Source organism: Lagenorhynchus albirostris, chromosome 18, assembly GCF_949774975.1.
Source record: "Lagenorhynchus albirostris chromosome 18, mLagAlb1.1, whole genome shotgun sequence".
In the NCBI taxonomy this organism is placed as follows: domain Eukaryota; kingdom Metazoa; phylum Chordata; class Mammalia; order Artiodactyla; family Delphinidae; genus Lagenorhynchus; species Lagenorhynchus albirostris.
This window is the reverse complement of record NC_083112.1, coordinates 13,798,184-13,819,802: the sequence shown is the minus strand read 5'-3', so window position 1 is coordinate 13,819,802 and position 21,619 is coordinate 13,798,184. Positions and strand designations below refer to the sequence as shown.

The following is a 21,619-nucleotide window of genomic DNA, read 5'->3' as shown; positions in this document are numbered from 1 at the left end:
TCTGACCTTAATAACAGGGGTAGAAGAAATCAGGGAGAAAATACACTGTTGGAGTGAATCTCATGCAGAGACAATGGAAGGATACCAAAGAAGAAAGGAAAGGCATGTGGCATGTGCAGGAATCCTGAAAAGGCTGTGTGGCTAGATAGATTAGACTTGGCTAGTTTGTACATCAAGAAGAGTCTGAATTTTTTTTTTTTGGCTGCACTATGCACCTTGTGGGATTTTAGTTCCCCAACCAGGGATCAAACCCAGGTGGGAGGGAGGGAGACGCAAGAGGGAAGAGATACGGGAACATATGTGTATTTATAACTGATTCACTTTGTTGTAAAGCAGAAATTAACACACCATTGTAAAGCAATTATACTCCAATAAAGATATAAAAAAACAAAACAAAACAAAAAAACCTGGGCCCTCAGCAGTGAAAGTGTGGAGCCCTAACCACTGGACCCCCAGGGAATTCCCAAGAAGAGTCTGAATTTTATCCTGTGCATAACAAAAGACCATTGTGAGTTGGAAAGTAATAATGGTATCAGATTTGCACTGTAGAAAATGAACTGTGGCAGCAGAGGGAAGGACAGAAGGTTTTTTTTTTAAAGATAATTTTTAAAATCACAACTGTTTTTTTAGGTAACTATAGAAACTGTGTATCTGGGTCAGAGGGGAAAGTTACAAGAGATGAAGAGATCCATTAGGAGAATTACATTAGAAAAAAGTCCTTCATTCACTCAATAAACATTTATTGAGCAGCTCTATTCTCCAGGCACTGAGGATACATCAATGAAAAACAAGGGTAAAAAACAGAGATAGTTCTCATGGATAGCTTACTATATTACAGCTGGGGAAAATGGCTAACATTTATATAGCACTTATTCTGTGCCAATCATTATTTTAAGCACTTTACTTTTAATAAATCATTTAAGATAAACCACACTGATGTGGTTCTAACGGGATCAATAGCCATAGAGTTAGTGAAGGAATCTGATTCAAAAGAAATTCAGGAAGCAGGTAAAACTGACTGGTTTAGTAACTGGATGGCTATGCATGGTGAAACAAAATGGTTCTTCAGGTTTAAGTAGTAAGAATAACTTTTTCTTAAGTGGTTAATAACAATTTCTTAAATGGTTAAGTGTAGCCTACTTTTCTTAATTCTATAGCAATGATGCCATGCATTTAATTTGGGGCTATTTCTGCATAAAAATAAAGCAAAGCAAGAGAAGGATTATGGGAACACAAAATGGTTCTTCTCTGTCTCTTGGATTTCTGAAGTCTACTAACCAGTTTTACCACTTTATTTTCAATTTCTGAAGTGGCTCTCTTGAGCTATGCTTAAAAACACTGTTTTCAGTGTTCTCAAATCATGCCTCTAATAACTATGTAAGTGGAGTTAAAGGTAACAGGTGGGGCATTACCAAGATGAAATGATTAGCTCTTTCTGCACAGAGGAAACCAGCAAAGAAATAGAGAGCAGGCACTTCCGCTCTCTCAGTTTGGAGGAAAGTAGTCAGAGCTCTCTTGAAACAAAAAGAGGAGAATTGTGTCCTGGCTTCCTTCACCAAAATACTATGAAGGTGCTATTTTCCAAGCTTAAATCACAATCAACAAGAAGAATAAAACGTAGTTCTAAATTGAAAACCAAACATAGCAAGATAATTTTGTTCCCTTAATCTTTTCTTTTAATTTCTTAGCACCAAGAATACTAACAGCCTCTGCAAAAAGTGAGTCTTATGTGAAATGGTACTTAGCCATAACTGAATAATTTATTCTGGAATCTTCTACCATGACAACAATACGAGAATTCTAAATGTGAACCACCTAAAGGTACACTGTTTTCTTAACCTTATATTTATTCCCTAATGAAAAATCGCTAATGATACCACTACTTGGCAATTGATTTTTTATCCTTAGGGGCAGAAACAGATCAATAAATTAACGATTTTAGTAAATTTACACTAACTGTTCTAAAAGAAAAGGTTCAGGAAAACTTTTTCCCCCTCATTTACACAAACAGTATTGCTCCTAGGAAATGTACATTATGAAGTCAATCTACATTTGTGAAGCAAGAACCAAAACATCTATATTTTGTGTGTGTGTGTGGTTCACATATTCCTCACTTTATCACAATGTTAAAAAACCATATTTCTCCTTATTTGCAATTGGAATTAGGTATGACATTTTTCCCTTTGACTTCACTGGAATATTGCAGAAAGACCCATGGCTGCAAAACTTATCAGGTAGAAACAGATAAATGAAGGTGTTAAATAAAATCTACATATTATCCAATCATTATTTTTTTTGTTTTGTTTTGTTTTGTTTTTTTTGCGGTACGCGGGCCTCTCACTGTTGTGGCCTCTCCCGCCGCGGAGCAACAGGCTACGGACGCGCAGGCTCAGCGGCCATGGCTCACGGGCACAGCCGCTCCGCGGCATGTGGGATCCTCCCGGACCGGGTCTCGAACCCGTGTCCCCTGCATCGGCAGGCGGACTCCCAACCACTGCGCCACCAGGGAAGCCCTCAATCATTATTTTTAAGAACATGAGAAGGATGAGATTTTAAAAAAGCAGACAGTTTTTCTGTAAAATCACAGGAAAATAAGATTTTACATTTTTATTACACGGAATCAAGAAGTATCTGTTTACTGGGGACTTGCCTGGTGGCACAGTGGTTAACACTGCGCTCCCAATGCAGGGGGCCCGGGTTCGATCTCCGGTCAGGGAACTAGATCCCACATGCATGCCGCAACTAAGACCCGGAGCAACCAAATAAATTAATTAATTAAAAAAAGAGAAGTATCCGTCTACTGCAAATAATTCACATAAGCAATATTCAGCTTTTAAGGAACATGTTAAGACTAATATACAAATCCACGGCACTTATTTTCCAATGACATAAATGGAGAATTTCAAAATATATGCTCTTCTTATTACTTAAATTTACTAATTTTCTCAAAGATGCTTTTATTTGTTTTTTTCTTTATGATAATGATTAAATGGAACATCTGTCAGCTGCATAACTATACTACAGTATAGTTCAGTACAGCATTCTATACTAAATATATTTAGGAGATTCTAAGACCTGAACAAACATGGTATTTTATCACTGTCTTCGGCTGGTTGTGTCCCAGCGTATTAGACTTGCGATCAAAACTGTCCCTCAAACCTCACAATTGCTAAATCAAGATGTTTTGGAGTACTACATTTTGGTAAAAGCATGTTGCTGTATTTAACCTTCAAGTCTACAAAATTTATATTTCCAATCAGTAAAAAAGAGAAATAAAACATGTACAGTGAAAAGGAGTACAGTGTTTTGTATTTCTATGATTTGGCCAAAGTGAAAACTCATTATTATTAGATTAACGGAAATCTTAGTTTAGCTACTTACTAGTGGTCCAATAACTTTGGAAGCATTCTTAGCCTTTAGATTCAGCATTGAAGAAGTGTTCATTATTCTTCCACTTTTGTCCCTGTATATCCCATCTTTCCACCAAAAACAAATAGACAGTCAAACTTTATATATACAGTTGAGAAAAGCAAGCACAAGGAAGAAAGGAAGAAAGAAAACGACAGAAGGAGGAGTGAGAGAGGGAAAATAAGCAAGGAAAAAAAAAAAGGGAGACAAACAGAAAGAGAAGCTCTGGAAACCCTCATAGTAGTAGCTACCTGCATAGTTCTTACCATGCTGCAGGAACTGTGCTGCATGAATGATCCTATTTCCACGAATAATCTTACTTAAACCTTCAAAAGAACCCTATTAGCTAGGTACTATTACTGTCCCACTTTACAAGTGAAACTGAGGCTTGGAAAGGTTCAGCCTCTTGGCTCAGGGTCACATCACCAACTGGTATTTGTCCCAGTTCTAACTCCAGAGGCTGCGCCCCTCACTTGGATGGAAAGGAAGACAAGCAGGGTCAAGAGGTTGACCTTCCTGTGTACACATTTCAAAGAAGTAAGACATCTCATAATTAATATGTTGGAAAGGACCTCTTAATTTCCCTTCAACCTTTTCCATGCCCCGCTAGTCTTTTCCATCTCAACAGATGGCAGCACCATATTCCGCTGGCCAAGAAACCCAGAATCATGCTTAATTCTCTTTTTTCCTTACCCCATAATCCAATCCATCAGTAAGTACTATAGATTGAGATCTGAAATTACGCAAGCCTGTCTTCTTCTCTCTGTATCAGATGTCTTCCTGCAACAGCCCCTGCTTTCTCCTTGATACGTCCCCCTTGACTCTCCACAGCTACAAGAGTCATCATCTGAAAACATAAACTGGAATGTGTTACTCCCTTGTTTTAAAATGATTTGGGTTCCCTGTGCTATACAGTAGGTCCTTGTCGGTTATCCATTTAAAATATAGCAGTGTGTATACGTCCATCCCAAACTCTGTTCAATATACTGTAACAACCTAAATGGGAAAAGAATTTGAGAAAGAACAGATACATGTATATGTATAACTGAATCATTTTGCTGGGCACCTGAAACTAACACAACATTGTTAATCAACTGTACTCCAAAATAAAATAAAAAGTTAAAAAAATGATTTGGGGGATTCTCTTTCCCTCAGAACAAAGTCTAAATTGCTGCCCTGGGTCTATAAGGCTCTCGCCCCAGTCTGTCTCTCGAGCATCATCTTTGCCCCACTCTCTGGTTCGTTAGTTGAGCTCCAGGTGTGTTGATGTTCTTCCGGTCACTTGAACACACCAAGCTCAGTGCCATGGCGCGTGCTTTTCCCTCCATCTGGAACATTTCTTCCTCCCTTCTTCCTGACGTAGCTTCATCTCATTCTAGGTCTAAGCTTAAATAGTACACCTTTCAGAGGCCTTTCCTGACATCTGCATCTCTATCTTGGATTTAATTATAACCCCCATAGTACTTTAAACAATGTACACGTGTTGTATTTGTCTACTGTTTTACCATCCATAGCTATCAGAACCTCAGGTCAGAGGTCAAAACTGCCATGATCGTCGTTATTTTCCAAGATCCCAATAGACACCTGAAACATAGTTGGGGCACCAAAAATACTTGTTGAATAATTCAATAAATCAGTGAATAGGGAAACGCTTTAAGTTTCACCATAGAAACTCTGAACCTTCTCTTCCATTGCATTCTGGTTCTCTGTTGTATTCTTATAGGTTCTAGCAAATATAGAATCATACTAATGACAACTGTCATTGAACACCACGGTCTATTTCTCCTGGCCACGCAGAGCAAATTTAAAAAGACAGACTGGGATATTACTGAGTAATGTAATATATACCACAAATAAATATTTGATTTGAGATTATGGTATTTTAGTCACTTATGAAAGATTTGCTTAGTTTTTAAAAGGTGATTATCATTTGTTTTGAGAGTAAATATAGAACCATGGTAAATCTCTAAAAATGTGTCTAATAAGGATTCATATTCACGGGAAGATTTAATGATTTAAGAAAAGTTTCCTCTGAACAAAAGCTAATGAAAACAGTACAGCCATATGACATACAATTTTGGAATGAACCTGAAGAATAATAACTAATAAAATTTAGTTTATATTTTTCTATTTAAAAGGTACACATGCTTTCATGGACAGTACAGTACAGGTATTTTATAGATTCATGCTTTTAAAGGCAGGCATCTGCCACAGAAAGATCCTGATCACTTGAACTGTTCAGAACTGTTCAATAAAAAAGGAGAGGCTTACAAACATTATGCCATAGTCGCCAACACCTCCTCCCAGGATCTGTATTCTAGTGGATCTGTGCTCTCTTACAGATTAAAAATACTTGTATCAGTGCCTGACATTACTTCACCGTCTTATTATAAGCCCCTGAGGCACTAGTGTCTTTCCTCCGGTTCTCATGTCACTAGTAATTAACTTTATTGCCAAGAATGCTTGCTTTTTTTCCTCTCAGCTGAATGTCTGTAAAATCTTTTCATGCTTGTACTCAGACCTCATTTTCCGACTTACTGCACTTATTTATATTTTTCCAGCCCTTGCTTTAAATTCAAGCTAATTATCAATAATGACTTTGCTCTAAACCCTGAAGTTACTGGTCACCTTCAGCAAAAACTTGTGCTTCTTCTAAACCAGCATGAAGAGCTTCCAGTCTCCTGGTGTCTTGAGTATTCAACCATCAGGTACGGAATAAAATTCTGAAAGCCTCGTCCTTAACTGACATTTCATATACAGAAATGACTTTGCAGCTTTTTCTACTATGTCAAGAAGCTATTTATATCTTTCAATAGCATATGAATTAGGGATCTTGGCAGATGCAAAACTGGGCACCGCAAGGCACAATCAAAGACAGTGGCAACACATGTCTGGCTATGGACCAGATACATTATAATGGCCAACACGCATATCATGTCTGACGCCCAGTTTCAGTGCCAAAACCAGAGAGAGGCTCTCACAGACGGTGTGCCCATGTCATATGAGAGCTCAAATGAGGAAGCGGGAAACCAGTTTTCATAATGGAGAAAAACGTAGGGCTCCTCCTACTAAGTATACCGGGCCAGATGATCACGTATCCTAATTCTTTCTTCTGCCCATCAAGAAGTACCTTGATTTATGTCAGAGTTTGGGATTGACATGTACACACTGCTATATGTAAAACAGATAACCAACAAGGACCTACTGTATAGCACAGGGAACTCTGCTCAATATTCTGTAATAACTTCAATGGGGAAAGAATTTGACAAAGAATAGATACATGTACATGTATAGATGAGAATAGATACATGTACATGTATCTATACATGTACATGTATAACTGAATCATTTTGCTGTGCACCTGAAACTAACACAACATTGTTAATCAACTATACTCCAACATAAAATAAAAATTTAAAAAAGAGAAATATTGCAGAAAAAAAAGAAGTATCTTGAATCTGATGATCAGGTTTTGAGACTTGAAACAAGCAAACAAACAAGAAACATAAAAATATACATAATGGTTTTTTAATAAGAACTGAGGATACTTTATGCTAATATAGCTTTCTACTTCTCTCCCTGTCATAAAGTTGTCTCACATGAGGCAAAAAAATTGGGGTGACTAAAAATACTTAAGACAGTGGTGCTGACTTAAAAATTTCAGTGATTTATAGAAAATGTTGATTTCTTTTTAAATTTTAAAATTGTATAATTGTTTATATAACATACTGACAACTTTTTTTTTCTTAAAAGAATCCTTTAAGAATAACATGAGCTCTAAACTGGTGGTTGCTGTGAATCTCTTCAATCTTAAGTACATTTCACTGAAGGTTTCAAAGCCATTTTTACAGCAGTTAGTTTCATGTATTTAAAAATGTGAAAGCTTTACTAAAAATCTTTTTTGCTGCCACAAGGATTTAAATCAATGCTAGGATAAGAGAATGTTCTAAAGGAATGCAAAGGGTCCCCTGGGAACTGTTTATAGGAGCTTTTTGTAGAATACTATTTAATTGATCCTTATATAAAATAGAGCTTCTTTTGGCCATTTGTCTATTCATTTATTTTAATATTTGTTTACTATTTACTGTGTGTTCACCCCTGGATAGGCCTTGTGGTATAAAGATTAATGACACCTTTTTTTGACTTGAAAAAGTTTCTTCTCTACTAACGGAGGTCTTCACATTAGCAAATAATCAGAATACAACATTCTTGTTCTAAAGAAAGGTAGGGATAGAAGCACAAAAAAAGGGCATGCCTAATTTTGTTATCAAGATATTGGGAGCAACTTTGGAGAGGGAATGACATCTGAGTTGAAAGTTGAGGAGTGATTAGCGGTCATCAGGGCTGAGGGTGGGACATAACTGGAATAGTTACATGAGACTGGATTTCACATCATAATAAAGAGCTAGACGATTTCCTTGGAGACAAAACTAAAAAGGGACAGGAGCTCTTTCATGTTAGAATACTTATAATGTTAGAAGAGGAAAATTACAGAGTTAAACGCTGAGAAGAAATCAGGTAAAATGCTCTATTATGAAGGGGATAAAAGAATACATGTGTTTTCAAGGATGTGCTTCTTGTAAGCAACATGTAATTGGGTTTTGTTTTCTTATCCAGTTTGACAACTTTTATATTCTAATTAGAATATTTAGTTCACTTACATTTAATATAATTATTGATACATTTTGCTTTATATCTATCATCATAATATTTGCTTTCTTTTTGTTTCTTCTGTTCTATGTTCTGTGTTCTCTCATTTCTTGTTATCTTTTGGATTTATTTTATTATTATTAGTTTTCTAATTTCTTCCCTCTATTAGCTTAGGAAAACAAAACAAAACAAAACAAGAATACATGCTGTTTTTCTTCCCACAAAATCCCAAGTACTAGATCTGGAATTTTAATTCACAGAGGCAATTATCAAAGGAGGATGTGTTTCCCAAGTCTGTATTATTATTATTACATTGAATTACCCTTGAGAAGACATAAAGGGTAAAAGCAAAAGAGATGGAAGACGGTTTAGCTAAATCCATAGGTGATTGCTACCCACACTTATATCCAAAAGCTCTTTGGATGAAGCCACAGATAACAGGAATACACTTCCTAATTTCAGAGTTTGACCTTTTAGATTGTAACTATGAAGATGCATGTGTTGATTGGCCCCAGAAAACTGGATGGATGACCTATTTTGATGTAACATTTTCATGGGGTTTTTTGTTGGGCTGCGCCGTGCGGCTTGTGGGATTTTAGTTTCCTGACCAGGGACTGAACCTGGGCCCTCAGCAGTGAGAGCGCAGAGGTCTAACCAATGGACTACCCGGGAATTTCCTCAGGTTCTTCACTAATATTCCAATAAATGTATTTCATTACTAAATGATCATTTGAAGAATTATAATATGACAATTTATAATTATGAATTTTAAGGGCTGCATAACACTTCCTGATGCAGATACCATTACTAAAAAGCTCTATTTTTATTGGCATTAGTAATTTCCAGATTGCTACTCTTCTCATGGTGACATACATGTGCCTACAAATGTTTGCTTCTGTTGAGCCATGTCTCAAGTGGAAGATTATAGCCTTCTTCTTTTTTTTTTTTTTTTTGCAGTACGCGGGCCTCTCACTGTTGTGGCCTCTCCCGTTGCGGAGCACAGGCTCCGCACGCGCAGGCTCAGCGGCCATGGCTCAAGGGCCCAGCCGCTCCGCGGCATGTGGGATCTTCCCGGACCAGGGCACGAACCCGTGTCCCCTGCATTGGCAGGCGGACTGTCAACCACTGCGCCACCAGGGAAGCCCTATGTTTTATTTTTAATGTTATTTGAGGATTACATTTGCTCCAGTAATTTCCTTAGATAGTCACTGTCCTAAAATCAATCTGGTTGACTTGAAGAAAGTGATTTTTAGTGAGCTGGAGAGAGAATTGGCAGTAGAGAGTTGACTGATTTTATGCCATGGCGCCTTGACTTCTCAGATCTGAAATACTGAAGCATTTCATGGGAATGGGGTACGGATATGCTTACTATAATTGTATAAAGTAAATGATAATAAATGACTACAGCTGAATTCAGTAACTAAACCCTCTGGTCCAAAAAGTCTGTCATCAAATGGATGGGAAGAGTAAGTACCCTTGAGGGAGCTCTGTTACTTCCTGGATAGATGGATGGATGTGTTTGGGGAAGTTACCTGGCTACTCTGAGACCTAGATCCTTCCAACTGAGAAACAAGGAGAATCCTTGTTCATAAGATTCAATCCCTGTATTACCTGACATAATTCCTGAGGCATACATATCTTGGAGAAGTGTCAAACGACATCACAAATGTGTCTTCATAAACATGTCATCTAGTTCATGAAATTTACATTGCTACATTTGAAGATTTTGAAAATAAATGTTAATATTACAGTCTATAAAATAGGTCTTTTCTAGAGTATATTTTGATGAAATTACTGACTGTACTACTAGAAGATATAATAGCTAGGTCAGAAAAAATTAATAATTCTTAGTATAATATTTCTGTAGAGAGGAAGAATATCTTTATTTCTTCTTTTATCACAAATATTGCAAACATTTTTTTTACTTCTGTTTAGCGAAATACCTCACACTTCCCAGAGAGGAGAATTTCATTCAAGATACTCTGTAAGTTTAAATAGTATTGCACTTCTCATTGATGTATTAGAATATGTTACGAGAGACAGTGCAAAAATCCTAAAAAAATAAGTATCAGATTGAAACTATTTTGAAATACATATATGACTTTTTATTTTTTAATCTTGCAGGTCTCTGTATTTATTCTGTCAAAGGGAAGTTTTCTTGCATCAGGGAAATTAAGATAAATTCAGTTCCACAGATAGTTGCCAGAATGTGCCTGAGCTCCGTAAGTAATGCTAAGTCAGTGGGAGGAGAAGAGTAAAGGACAATATCTCCGGAATTTTTCTCTCTCACATGAAACTCTAGCTCTGAAAAAGCTCCCAAAATGATTTAGTTCCTATTTCCATAAACACAATCTTTAGAGGCTCAGCCACTTTTTCAGCAAATCCAAAAATAAACCCAGTCTCTTCAACTAGTCACTCCTCACTTAATATTTTGAAATATGATACAGTATAATGTTTTCCAAAGTTTGAATACAGACCAAAATTTTAAAGTAATTGCTACCATTCCATTCAGCTAAGGAAAGAAAAGTGCATAATAATAGAGCATATATATCTATAAAAAGAAAAAGCAAAATGTATAAAAAAGTATAGGCTGTAATGTCTTGGAATTGTAGTCATTGGATTTCAAACAATTTTGGGGGAATTTTAAAGAAAATCATACTTTTGCTATTGAGGTTTATTCAGTCACTCGGAAAGAGATACATGGTGTTTGGAAACAAAGATTTAGTCCTCATATATATATATATACATACATATATATAAAATACATATGTATATATATAAGACAAATTTGAATTATTTCAGAGTCTCACTCTAAAGTTTACTCGCAGTAGTATTTCCCATTTGGGCAGCAAGATTCAACAAGCAGATTATTTTCTGATAAGTTGATTTCCTTCTCAGAACTTGGTTTCATACTAAGATTCATTTATCAATATGTAGAATACTAACGTATGATTCGGTTGCTAAAAAAGTAAAGGCATTAAACTTATTAAATTTAGTTGAACCCAAGTTAACACACTTTTTTCTTTTTCCTCTCTGTCACACACCCAGCAGATGTCATTTTTCAGAGCTGTGATCCTGTTACATCCAACGACATTTTAAATAAGTGCTATTTAATGCTTCAAAAAAATAGGAAGGGTAAGCATGGAATCTTTTTGAGATAGATGACAGAAGGGTGTGCGTTTTTATAAAGCATCGTAAGGAAACAGGTGACTGAATCACTTCTCCCTCTCTCTTCTCTCGCACACAGGACCCCTCATTTCCTGTGTCCCGTTCACACATTCTTCCTGAGGTTCTTTTCCTTCTCCTGACAGCAAGTGAGAACACAAACATCCTTATGATCAATCTAGAAGTGGCCAGCTCTCCTCCTAGGCTGCAGGTGGGGGAAGGGAGCTGAAGAGTGTGAGAGGCAGTCAGGGCTGTGGGGGAGCGATGACAATAAATTACTGAGGTGACTGAGATCCCAGGTCATAGTCTATTCTCTGCAGTATTCAGACTTCATCAAGGAAAAGCTGAGCTAGACCAAGTCACAAAATGCCCCAAACTAAGAAAACTAAGAAAATCATTAGACATACTGAGCTTGATACACATTTATTTAGCACTGATTTCTTGGTGAAGGCGACGTATGATCCACCAGCATTAGTTCACACAGCACCCAAGAAAATTAGAAAAAGGCACCCCCTTTGGGCAGACACACCTAGGTAGAACACATGGTTTGCAAGTGGGGCTGGGCTGGTCCCAACATCCTCTGGTGGCCTCAAGCAGACAGCTTTATGCAGAGTATAATCTGAACGACTGGACATGGGGATCCTATTTACATAGATCTTTCTCTTTAGTGCTTTACAAATCATAAGACAAGAAAAATATAACTAGAACATGTATTTACAATCATTGCAGAGTAGTATTGTGTCAGACTGAGAATGTAAGATTTTCATGAGCAAATACCAACTTCACTCAGTACAAACTCAGGTGAGCATAAACTGATACTTGATACCGATTCCCTGTAATAAAGTAGTCAAAGAGCAACGAATAAAAGTCACTCTCCTTGTTTATAGTAACAGGAGAGTGAATACTTACCACCATCTTCAACTGTAAAATGGAATATGTCACTTGTGGCATTAGTCCCTTCTCTCAAGACGTAGCATATTTTCATATCATCAATGTCAGCTAGAAAAGAACCAAATAAGAAGATGATTAATTACTAGGGCAAAACTGGTGACTCATCATTTATGGTAAATCCTATTGGCTATTACTTTTCTGAGCCATGTTTAGATCTCCTTCTTCTCCTAAGGGAAAGAGTGCTATCCTATTTCTCATATCTCTAAGCCCCTTGATTTCAGCTGTCCCTTGGAAATCTGATCCCTTACAGATAGAATGCAAGAGCTAGGTTATAATAATAGCAAGGTGTTGCCCTTCCCAACGGTATTCGCATGTTCATGCACCAAAGGAGTGACTATCTAAATACGGAATGTCAGACTCCATGACAGGTGGAAAGGGAGATATTTTGAGGCATGGCAGATTTCCTGGCACTACTGAAATCACACCCTTTGCCTCCCTGTAGGACTGGCCCTAAGAGGAAAGAGGTTCCTCGGCTCTACCTCAGGCTAACTTTTCTTACCTCTCCTGGTATAGCAGGCTGCTTTTAAGCTCTCCAAATTTTTAAAAGGAAAAATGAAGAAAATATTTTTTAAAAAAATCCCACGGATTGAAATTACTATCATGACCCAATGCCAAAGAGAACTTAGAAAACATCGAGTGAAAGCTGAAACCTTTATTCAGAGTGAAAAGTTATTCTGCCTTGGAAACGCTTTTTCTAATGCTTTCTATTCTAGCTATCAAATTCAGTTTGTTTTCAGTGTTGACTGAAATACAATTTAAAAATGTATGCATCCATTTTATCAGTTTTTCTCCTTAATGATGCCACACAGACAACATAATAAAACAAACATCATTTTGTTCAGTGATACTCACAGTAGACCTCTATTGGATCTGGGCCAATCAGCAAGTAGTTATTTCGAAGGTTACATAAAACCAAGATCATAGCTAAAAATTGCTTCAACAATAGTATGTGATATTTATTTGTCTCGTGTGTGTTCTATGGTTTATTCATCTCCTAAGATTTCTCATAAGTTCATGCTATGGAGTTTAAAGGCATTACATATAAGAAAATGATTTTATGGAGGGCTTCCGGGAAGATGGCGTTAGAGTAAGACGCGGAGATCACCTTCCTCCCCACTGATACACCAGAAATACATCTACACGTGGAACAACTCCTACAGAACACCTACTGAACGCTGGCAGAAGACCTCAGACCTCCCAAAAGGCAAGAAACTCCCCATGTACCTGGGTAGGGCAAAAGAAAAAACAGAGACAAAAGAATAGGGATGGGACCTGCACCAGTGGGAGGGAGCCGTGAAGGGGGAAAAGTGTCCACACACTAGGAAGCCCCTTCGTGGGCAGAGACTGCGGGTGGCGGAGGGGGGAGCTTCGGAGCCGCGGAGGAGAGCGCAGCCACAGGGGTGCGGAGGGCAAAGCGGCGAGATTCCCGCACAGAGGATCAGGGCCGACCGGCACTCACCAGCCCGAGGCTTGTCTGCTCACCCGCCAGGGCGGGCGGGCCCGGGAGCTGAGGCTCCGGCTTCGGTCGGAGCGCAGGGAGAGGACTGGGGTTGGCGGCGTGAACACAGCCTGCAGGGCGTTAGTGCACCGCGGCTAGCCGGGAGGGAGTCCGGGAAAAGGTCTGGAGCTGCCGAAGAGGCAAGAGACTTTTTCTTCCCTCTTTGTTTCCTGGTGCGCGAGGAGAGGGGATTAAGAGCGCTGCTTAAAGGAGCTCCGGAGACGGGCGCGAGCCGCGGCTAAAAGCGCGGACCCCAGAGACGGGCGGGAGACGCTAAGGCTGCTGCTGCCGCCACCAAGAAGCCTGTGTGCGAGCGCAGGTCACTGTCCACACCTCCCCTCCCGGGAGCCTGGGCTGCCCGCCACTGCCAGGGTCCCGAGATCCAGAGACAACTTACCGGGAGAACGCACGGCGCGCCTCAGGCTGGTGCAACGTCACGCAGGCCTCTGCTGCCGTAGGCCCGCCCCGCACTACGTGCCCCTCCCTCCCCTCCGGCCTGAGTGAGGCAAAGACCCGAATCAGCTGCTCCTTTAACCCGGTCCTGTCTGAGCGAAGAACAGACGCCCTCCGGCAACCTACACTCAGAGGCGGGGCCCAATCCAAAGCTGAGCCCCTGGGAGCTGTGAGAACAAAGAAGAGAAAGGGAAATCTCTCCCAGCAGCCTCAGAAGCAGCGGATTAAAGCTCCACAATCAACTTGATGTACCTGCATCTGTGGAATACATGAATAGCCAACGAATCATCCCAAATTAAGGAGGTGGACTTTGAGAGCAAGATTTATGATTTTTTCCCCTTTTCCTCTTTTTGTGAGTGTGTATGTGTATGCTTCTGTGTGAGATTTTGTCTGTATAGCTTTGCTTCCACCATTTGTCCTAGGGTTCTATCCGTCCGTTTTTTGTTTTTTTAATTCTTTTTCTCTTAATAATTATTTTTTTATTTTAATAACTTTATTATATTTTATCTTTATTTTATTTTACTTTATCTCCTTTCTTTTTTTCCTTCCTTCCCTCCTTCCTTCCCTCCTCCCTCCCTCCCTTCTTTCTTTCTTTCTTTCTACTTCTACTAATTCTTTCTTTCTACTTTTTCTCCCTTTTATTCTGAGCCGTGTGGATGAAAGGCTCTTGGTGCTGCAGCCAGGAGTCAGTGCTGTGCCTCTGAGGTGGGAGAGCCAACTTCAGGACACTGGTCCACAAGAGACCTCCCAGCTCCACATAATATCAAACAGCGAAAATCTCCCAGAGATCTCCATCTCAACACCAGCACCCAGCTTCACTCAAAGACCAGCAAGCTACAGTGCTGGACATCCTATGCCAAAAAACTAGCAAGACAGGAACACAACCCCACCCATTAGCAGAGAGGCTGCCTAAAATCATAATAAGTCCACAGACACCCCAAAACACACCACCAGACGTGGACCTGCCCATCAGAAACACAAGATCCAGCCTCATCCACCAGAACACAGGCACTAGTCCCCTTCACCAGGAAGCCTACACAACCCACTGAACTAACCTTAGCCACTGGGGACAGACACCAAAAACAACGGGAACTACAAACCTGCAGCCTGCAAAAAGGAGACCCCAAACACAGTAAGATAAGCAAAATGAGAAGACAGAAAAACACACAGCAGATGAAGGAGCAAGATAAAAACCCACCAGACCTAACAAATGAAGAGGAAATAGGCAGTCTACCTGAAAAAGAATTCAGAATAATGATAGTAAAGACAATCCAAAATCTTGGAAATAGAATAGACAAAATGCAAGAAACATTTAACAAGGATCTAGACGAACTAAAGATGAAACAAACGATGATGAACAACACAATAAATGAAATGAAAAATACTGTAGATGGGATCAATAGCAGAATAACTGAGGCAGAAGAACGGATAAGTGACCTGGAAGATAAAATAGTGGAAATAACTACTGCAGAGCAGAATAAAGAAAAAATAAGGAAAATAACTGAGGACAGTCTCAGAGACCTCTGGGACAACATTCGAATTATAGGGGTCCAGAACAAGAAGAGAAAAAGAAAGGGACTGAGAAAATATTTGAAGAGATTATCGTTGAAAACTTCCCTAATATGGGAAAGGAAATAGTTAATCAAGTCCAGGAAGCACAGAGAGTCCCATACAGGATAAATCCAAGGAGAAATACGCCAAGACACATATTAATCAGACTATCAAAAATTAAATACAAAGAAAACATATTAAAAGCAGAAAGGGAAAAACAACAAATAACACACAAGGGAATCCCCATAAGGTTAACAGCTGATCTTTCAGCAGAAACTCTGCAAGCCAGAAGGAACTGACAGGACATATTTAAAGTGATGAAGGAGAAAAACCTGCAACCAAGATTACTCTACCCAGCAAGGATCTCATTCAGATTTGATGGAGAAATTAAAACCTTTACAGACAAGCAAAAGCTGAGAGAGTTCAGCACCACCAAACCAGCTTTACAACAACAGCTAAAGGAACTTCTCTAGGCAAGAAACACAAGAGAAGGAAAAGACCTACAATAACGAACCCAAAACAATTAAGAAAATGGGAATAGGAACATACATATCAATAATTACCTTAAATGTAAATGGACTAAATGCTCCCACCAAAAGACACAGATTGGCTGAATGGATACAAAAACAAGACCCATATATTTGCTGTCTACAAGAGACCCACTTCAGACCTAGAGACACATACAGACTGAAAGTGAGGGGATGGAAAAAGATATTCCATGCAAATGGAAACCAAAAGAAAGCTGGTGTAGCAATTCTCATATCAGACAAAATAGACTTTAAAATAAAGACTGTTAGAAGAGACAGAGAAGGACACTACATAATGATCAAGGGATCGATCCAAGAAGAAGATATAACAATTGTAAATATTTATGCACCCAACATAGGAGCACCTCAATACATAAGGCAAATGCTAACAGCCATAAAAGGGGAAATCGACAGTAACACATTCATAGTAGGGGACTTTAACACCCCACTTTCACCAATGGACAGATCATCCAAAATGAAAATAAATAAGGAGACACAAGCTTAAAATGATACATTAAACAAGATGGACTTAATTGATATTTATAGGACATTCCATCCAAAAACAACAGAATAAGCATTTTTCTCAAGTGCTCATGGAACATTCTCCAGGATAGATCATATCTTGGGTCACAACTCAAGCTTGGTAAATTTAAGAAAATTGAAATTGTATCAAGTATCTTTTCTGACCACAACACTATGAGACTAGATATCAATTACAGGAAAAGATCTGTAAAAAATACAAACACATGGAGGCTAAACAATACACTACTTAATAACGAACTAATCACTGAAGAAATCAAAGAGGAAATCAAAAAATACCTGGAAACAAATGACAATGGAGACACGACGACCCAAAACCTATGGGATGTAGCAAAAGCAGTTCTAAGAGGGAAGTTTATAGCAATACAATCCTACCTTAAGAAACAGGAAACATCTCGAATAAACAACCTAACCTTGCACCTAAAGCAATTAGAGAAAGAAGAACAAAAAAACCCCAAAGTTAGCAGAAGGAAAGAAATCATAAAAATCAGATCAGAAATAAATGAAAAAGAAATGAAGGAAACGATAGCAAAGATCAATAAAACTAAAAGCTGGTTCTTTGAGAAGATAAACAAAATAGATAAACCATTAGCCAGACTCATCAAGAAAAAAAGGGAGAAGACTCAAATCAATAGAATTAGAAATGAAAAAGGAGAAGTAACAACTGACACTGCAGAAATACAAAAGATCATGAGAGATTACTACAAGCAACTCTATGCCAATAAAATGGACAACCTGGAAGAAATGGACAAATTCTTAGAAATGCACAACCTGCCAAGACTGAATCAGGAAGAAATAGAAAATATGAACAGACCAATCACAAGCACTGAAATTGAAACTGTGATTAAAAATCTTCCAACAAACAAAAGCCCAGGACCAGATGGCTTCACAGGCGAATTCTATCAAACATTTGGAGAAGAGCTAACACCTATCCTTCTCAAACTCTTCCAAAATATAGCAGAGGGAGGAACACTCCCAAACTCATTCTACGAGGCCACCATCACCCTGATACCAAAACCAGACAAGGATGTCACAAAGAAAGAAAACTACAGGCCAATATCACTGATGAACATAGATGCAAAAATCCTCAACAAAATACTAGCAAACAGAATCCAACAGCACATTAACCGGATCATACACCATGATCAAGTGGGGTTTATTCCAGGAATGCAAGGATTCTTCAATATACGCAAATCAGTCAACATGATACACCATATTAAGAAATTGAAGGAGAAAAACCATATGATCATCTCAATAGCTCCAGAGAAAGCTTTTGACAAAATTCAACACCGATTTATGATAAAAAAAAAAAACCCTGCAGAAAGCAGGCATAGAAGGAACTTTCCTCAACATAATAAAGGCCATATATGACAAACCCACAGCCAACATTGTCCTCAATGGTGAAAAACTGAAAGCATTTCCACTAAGATCAGGAAAAAGACAAGGTTGCCCACTATCACCAATCTTATTCAACATAGTTTTGGAAGTTTTAGCCACAGCAATCAGAGAAGAAAAGGAAATAAAAGGAATCCAAATCGGAAAAGAAAAAGTAAAGCTGTCACTGTTTGCAGATGACATGATACTATACATAGAGAATCCTAAAGATGCTACCAGAAAACTACTAGAGCTAATCAATGAATTTGGTAAAGTAGCAGGATACAAAATTAATGTGCAGAAATCTCTGGCATTCCTCTACACTAATGATGAAAAATCTGAAAGTGAAATCAAGAAAACACTCCCATTTACCACTGCAACAAAAAGAATAAAATATCTAGGAATAAACCTACCTAAGGAGACAAAAGACCTGTATGCAGAAAACTATAAGACACTGATGAAAGAAATTAAAGATGATACAAATAGATGGAGAGATATACCATGTTCCTGGATTGGAAGAATCAACATTGTGAAAATGACTCTACTACCCAAAGCAATCTACACATTCAATGCAATCCCTATCAAACTACCGCTGGCATTTTTCACAGAACTAGAACAAAAACTTTCACAATTTGTATGGAAACACAAAGGAACCCGAATAGCCAAAGCAATCTTGAGAATGAAAAACGGAGCAGAGGAATCAGGCTCCCTGACTTCAGACTATACCACAAAGCTACAGTAATCAAGACAGTATGGTACTGGCACAAAAACAGAAAGATAGATCAATGGAACAGGATAGAAAGCCCAGAGATAAACCCATGCACATATGGTCACCTTATCTTTGATAAAGGAGGCAGGAATGTACAGTGGAGAAAGGACAGCCTCTTCAATAAGTGGTGCTGGGAAAACTGGACAGCTACATGTAAAAGTATGAGATTAGATCACTCCCTAACACCATACACAAAAATAAGCTCAAAATGGATTAAAGACCTAAATGTAAGGCCAGACACTATCAAACTCTTAGAGGAAAACATAGGCAGAACACTCTATGACATACATCACAGCAAGATCCTTTTTGACCCACCTCCTAGAGAAATGGAAATAAAAACAAAAATAAACAAATGGGACCTAATGAAACTTCAATGCTTTTGCACAGCAAAGGAAACCATAAACGAGACCAAAAGACAACCCTCAGAATGGGAGAAAATATTTGCAAATGAAGCAACTGACAAAGGATTAATCTCCAAAATTTATAAGCAGCTCATGCAGCTCAATAACAAAAAACCAAACAACCCAATCCAAAAATGGGCATAAGACCTAAATAGACATTTCTCCAAAGAAGATATACAGACTGCCAAGAAACACATGAAAGAATGCTCAACATCATTAATCATTAGAGAAATGCAAATCAAAACTACAATGAAATATCATCTCACACCAGTCAGAATGGCCATATTCAAAAAATCTAGAAACAATAAATGCTGCAGAGGGTGTGGAAAAAAGGGAACCCTCTTGCAGTGCTGGTGGGAATGTAAATTGATACAGCCACTGCAAATAGAATTACCATATGACCCAGCAATCCCACTACTGGGCATATACCTTGAGAAAACCATAATTCAAAAAGAGTCATGTACCAAAATGTTCATTGCAGCTCTATTTACAATAACCCGGAGATGGAAACAACTTAAGTGTCCATCATTGGATGAATGGATAAAGATGTGGCACATATATACAATGGAATATTACTCAGCCATAAAAAGAAACGAAATTGAGCTATTTTGTAATGAGGTGGCTAGACTGAGAGTCTGTCATACAGAATGAAGTAAGTCAGAAAGAGAAAGACAAATACCGTATGCTAACACATATATATATGGAATTTAAGGGAAAAAAATGTCATGAAGAACCTAGGGGTGAGACAGGAATAAAGACACAGACCTACTAGAGAATGGACTTGAGGATATGCGGAGGGGGAAGGGTAAGCTGTGACAAAGCAAGAGAGAGGCATGGACATATATACACTACCAAACGTTAAGGTAGATAGCTAGTGGGAAGCAGCCGCATAGCACAGGGAGATCAGCTCGGTGCTTTGTGACCGCCTGGAGGGGTGGGATAGGGAGGGTGGGAGGGAGGGAGACGCAAGAGGGAAGAGATATGGGAACATATGTATATGTATAACTGATTCACTTTGTTATAAAGCAGAAACTAACACACCATTGTAAAGCAATTATACTCCAATAAAGATGTAAAAGAAAAAAAGAAAATGATTTTATGAAAGAATAGTATCAAGTGATGCAAAGTATTAGAATCAACAAATTACTCCATGAATTTCTATAGCTCCGCTTTACAGATGTGAAACATATGATCTACCTTGGCTCACACAGTTTTGGAAGGTGACTTGCTTACAAGCAGACATTTGAGGAGGGAAAAATCTGATTTAATAGTTAATAGTACCTTCTTGTTAATAGAGATAACTAAAGGTGAAGCAAGTTCAAGATGTGTTGTTCTCCCTTAGCATTTCTTTTCTAACTCTACTGTAATCTCCCCAAATTCTGCCTCTTTCTGCATGGCTGCCTTTTGTAGAAGATTAAAAATTTCTTTTTCCAATCTGTTTTTTGTTTCCACAGTTCTTTGCTCAGGATCTTACATTCAGTAAAGGCTCAAATATTTGTTAATCTAAAATGAAAGAGCCCGGAGTTCTCATGGTCCACACCTGCATCTCTCCCTTCGAATGAATGATGTCTCTCTGGGGGTAATCCCCTTGCACTGCTCTTTACCTGTTTTCTCTTACAACTCTTAACTTTTACAACCTTTAAATTATCGGTTTAGGAATGAAGTGAACTCTGCTCGGACTATAGGTCCTTACTTAGCATAAAGACAACATCCTCCGGTCATGTGGGGAAGACCTTTGTCCAATGTTCCCATTTCTTCTTTAACTCTATAAGAAAATCTAAAGGCTCCACTATAGGAAAAACAACAACAACAATACTCAATCCCTGTATCAATGTTTTCTAAGCAGAAACTATAGTACTTGGGAGATAGTTTCATTGAAATAAAATACCTCTTCAAGACTGATGTTTAAGAACTTTTCTTTTTTAAAGTAACGAGAACATGAATTCAATTATAAGACATTCAGGTGTCAAATTGATTAGATGAAACAAACTACAACCCTTTTCATAATTCTGTTAATAATGCATTGTTCGAAAGGGGGGCTTTTAAAAAAATCTCAAGTGAGTAAAGACTTTGATCATAACACTGTTATTCTACAGGTACCTCTAAAAATAACAAAACACACTATAAATATACATATAAACACTTGCTTCTTAAGGCACAGAAGTATTAGGAAGATAAAAACGTCAGCCAAAATGTTATTTTCTTTCAGTAAACATCTAACAATTAACTAGATTTTCTTCTCATCGTTAAACATGCATCACATTTATTTCAGTTTATCTACATAATCATTCCATGTTTTATTTTTTTTTTTAATTCTAAATTCATTAACGTT

The 21,619-nt window shown here is 38.2% G+C and overlaps 1 protein-coding gene across 1 annotated transcript in view; it reads right to left on the bottom strand.

Moving 5' to 3' along the window:
* FREM2 (FRAS1 related extracellular matrix 2) overlaps positions 1–21,619 on the bottom strand; it is a 157,301-nt gene that overhangs the window by 127,824 nt on the left and 7,858 nt on the right. Inside the window, exon 2 of the mRNA XM_060129023.1 lies at positions 12,133–12,222. Within this exon, the coding sequence (XP_059985006.1) occupies positions 12,133–12,222 (90 nt within the window). The remainder of the gene's footprint in view (positions 1–12,132; positions 12,223–21,619) is intronic.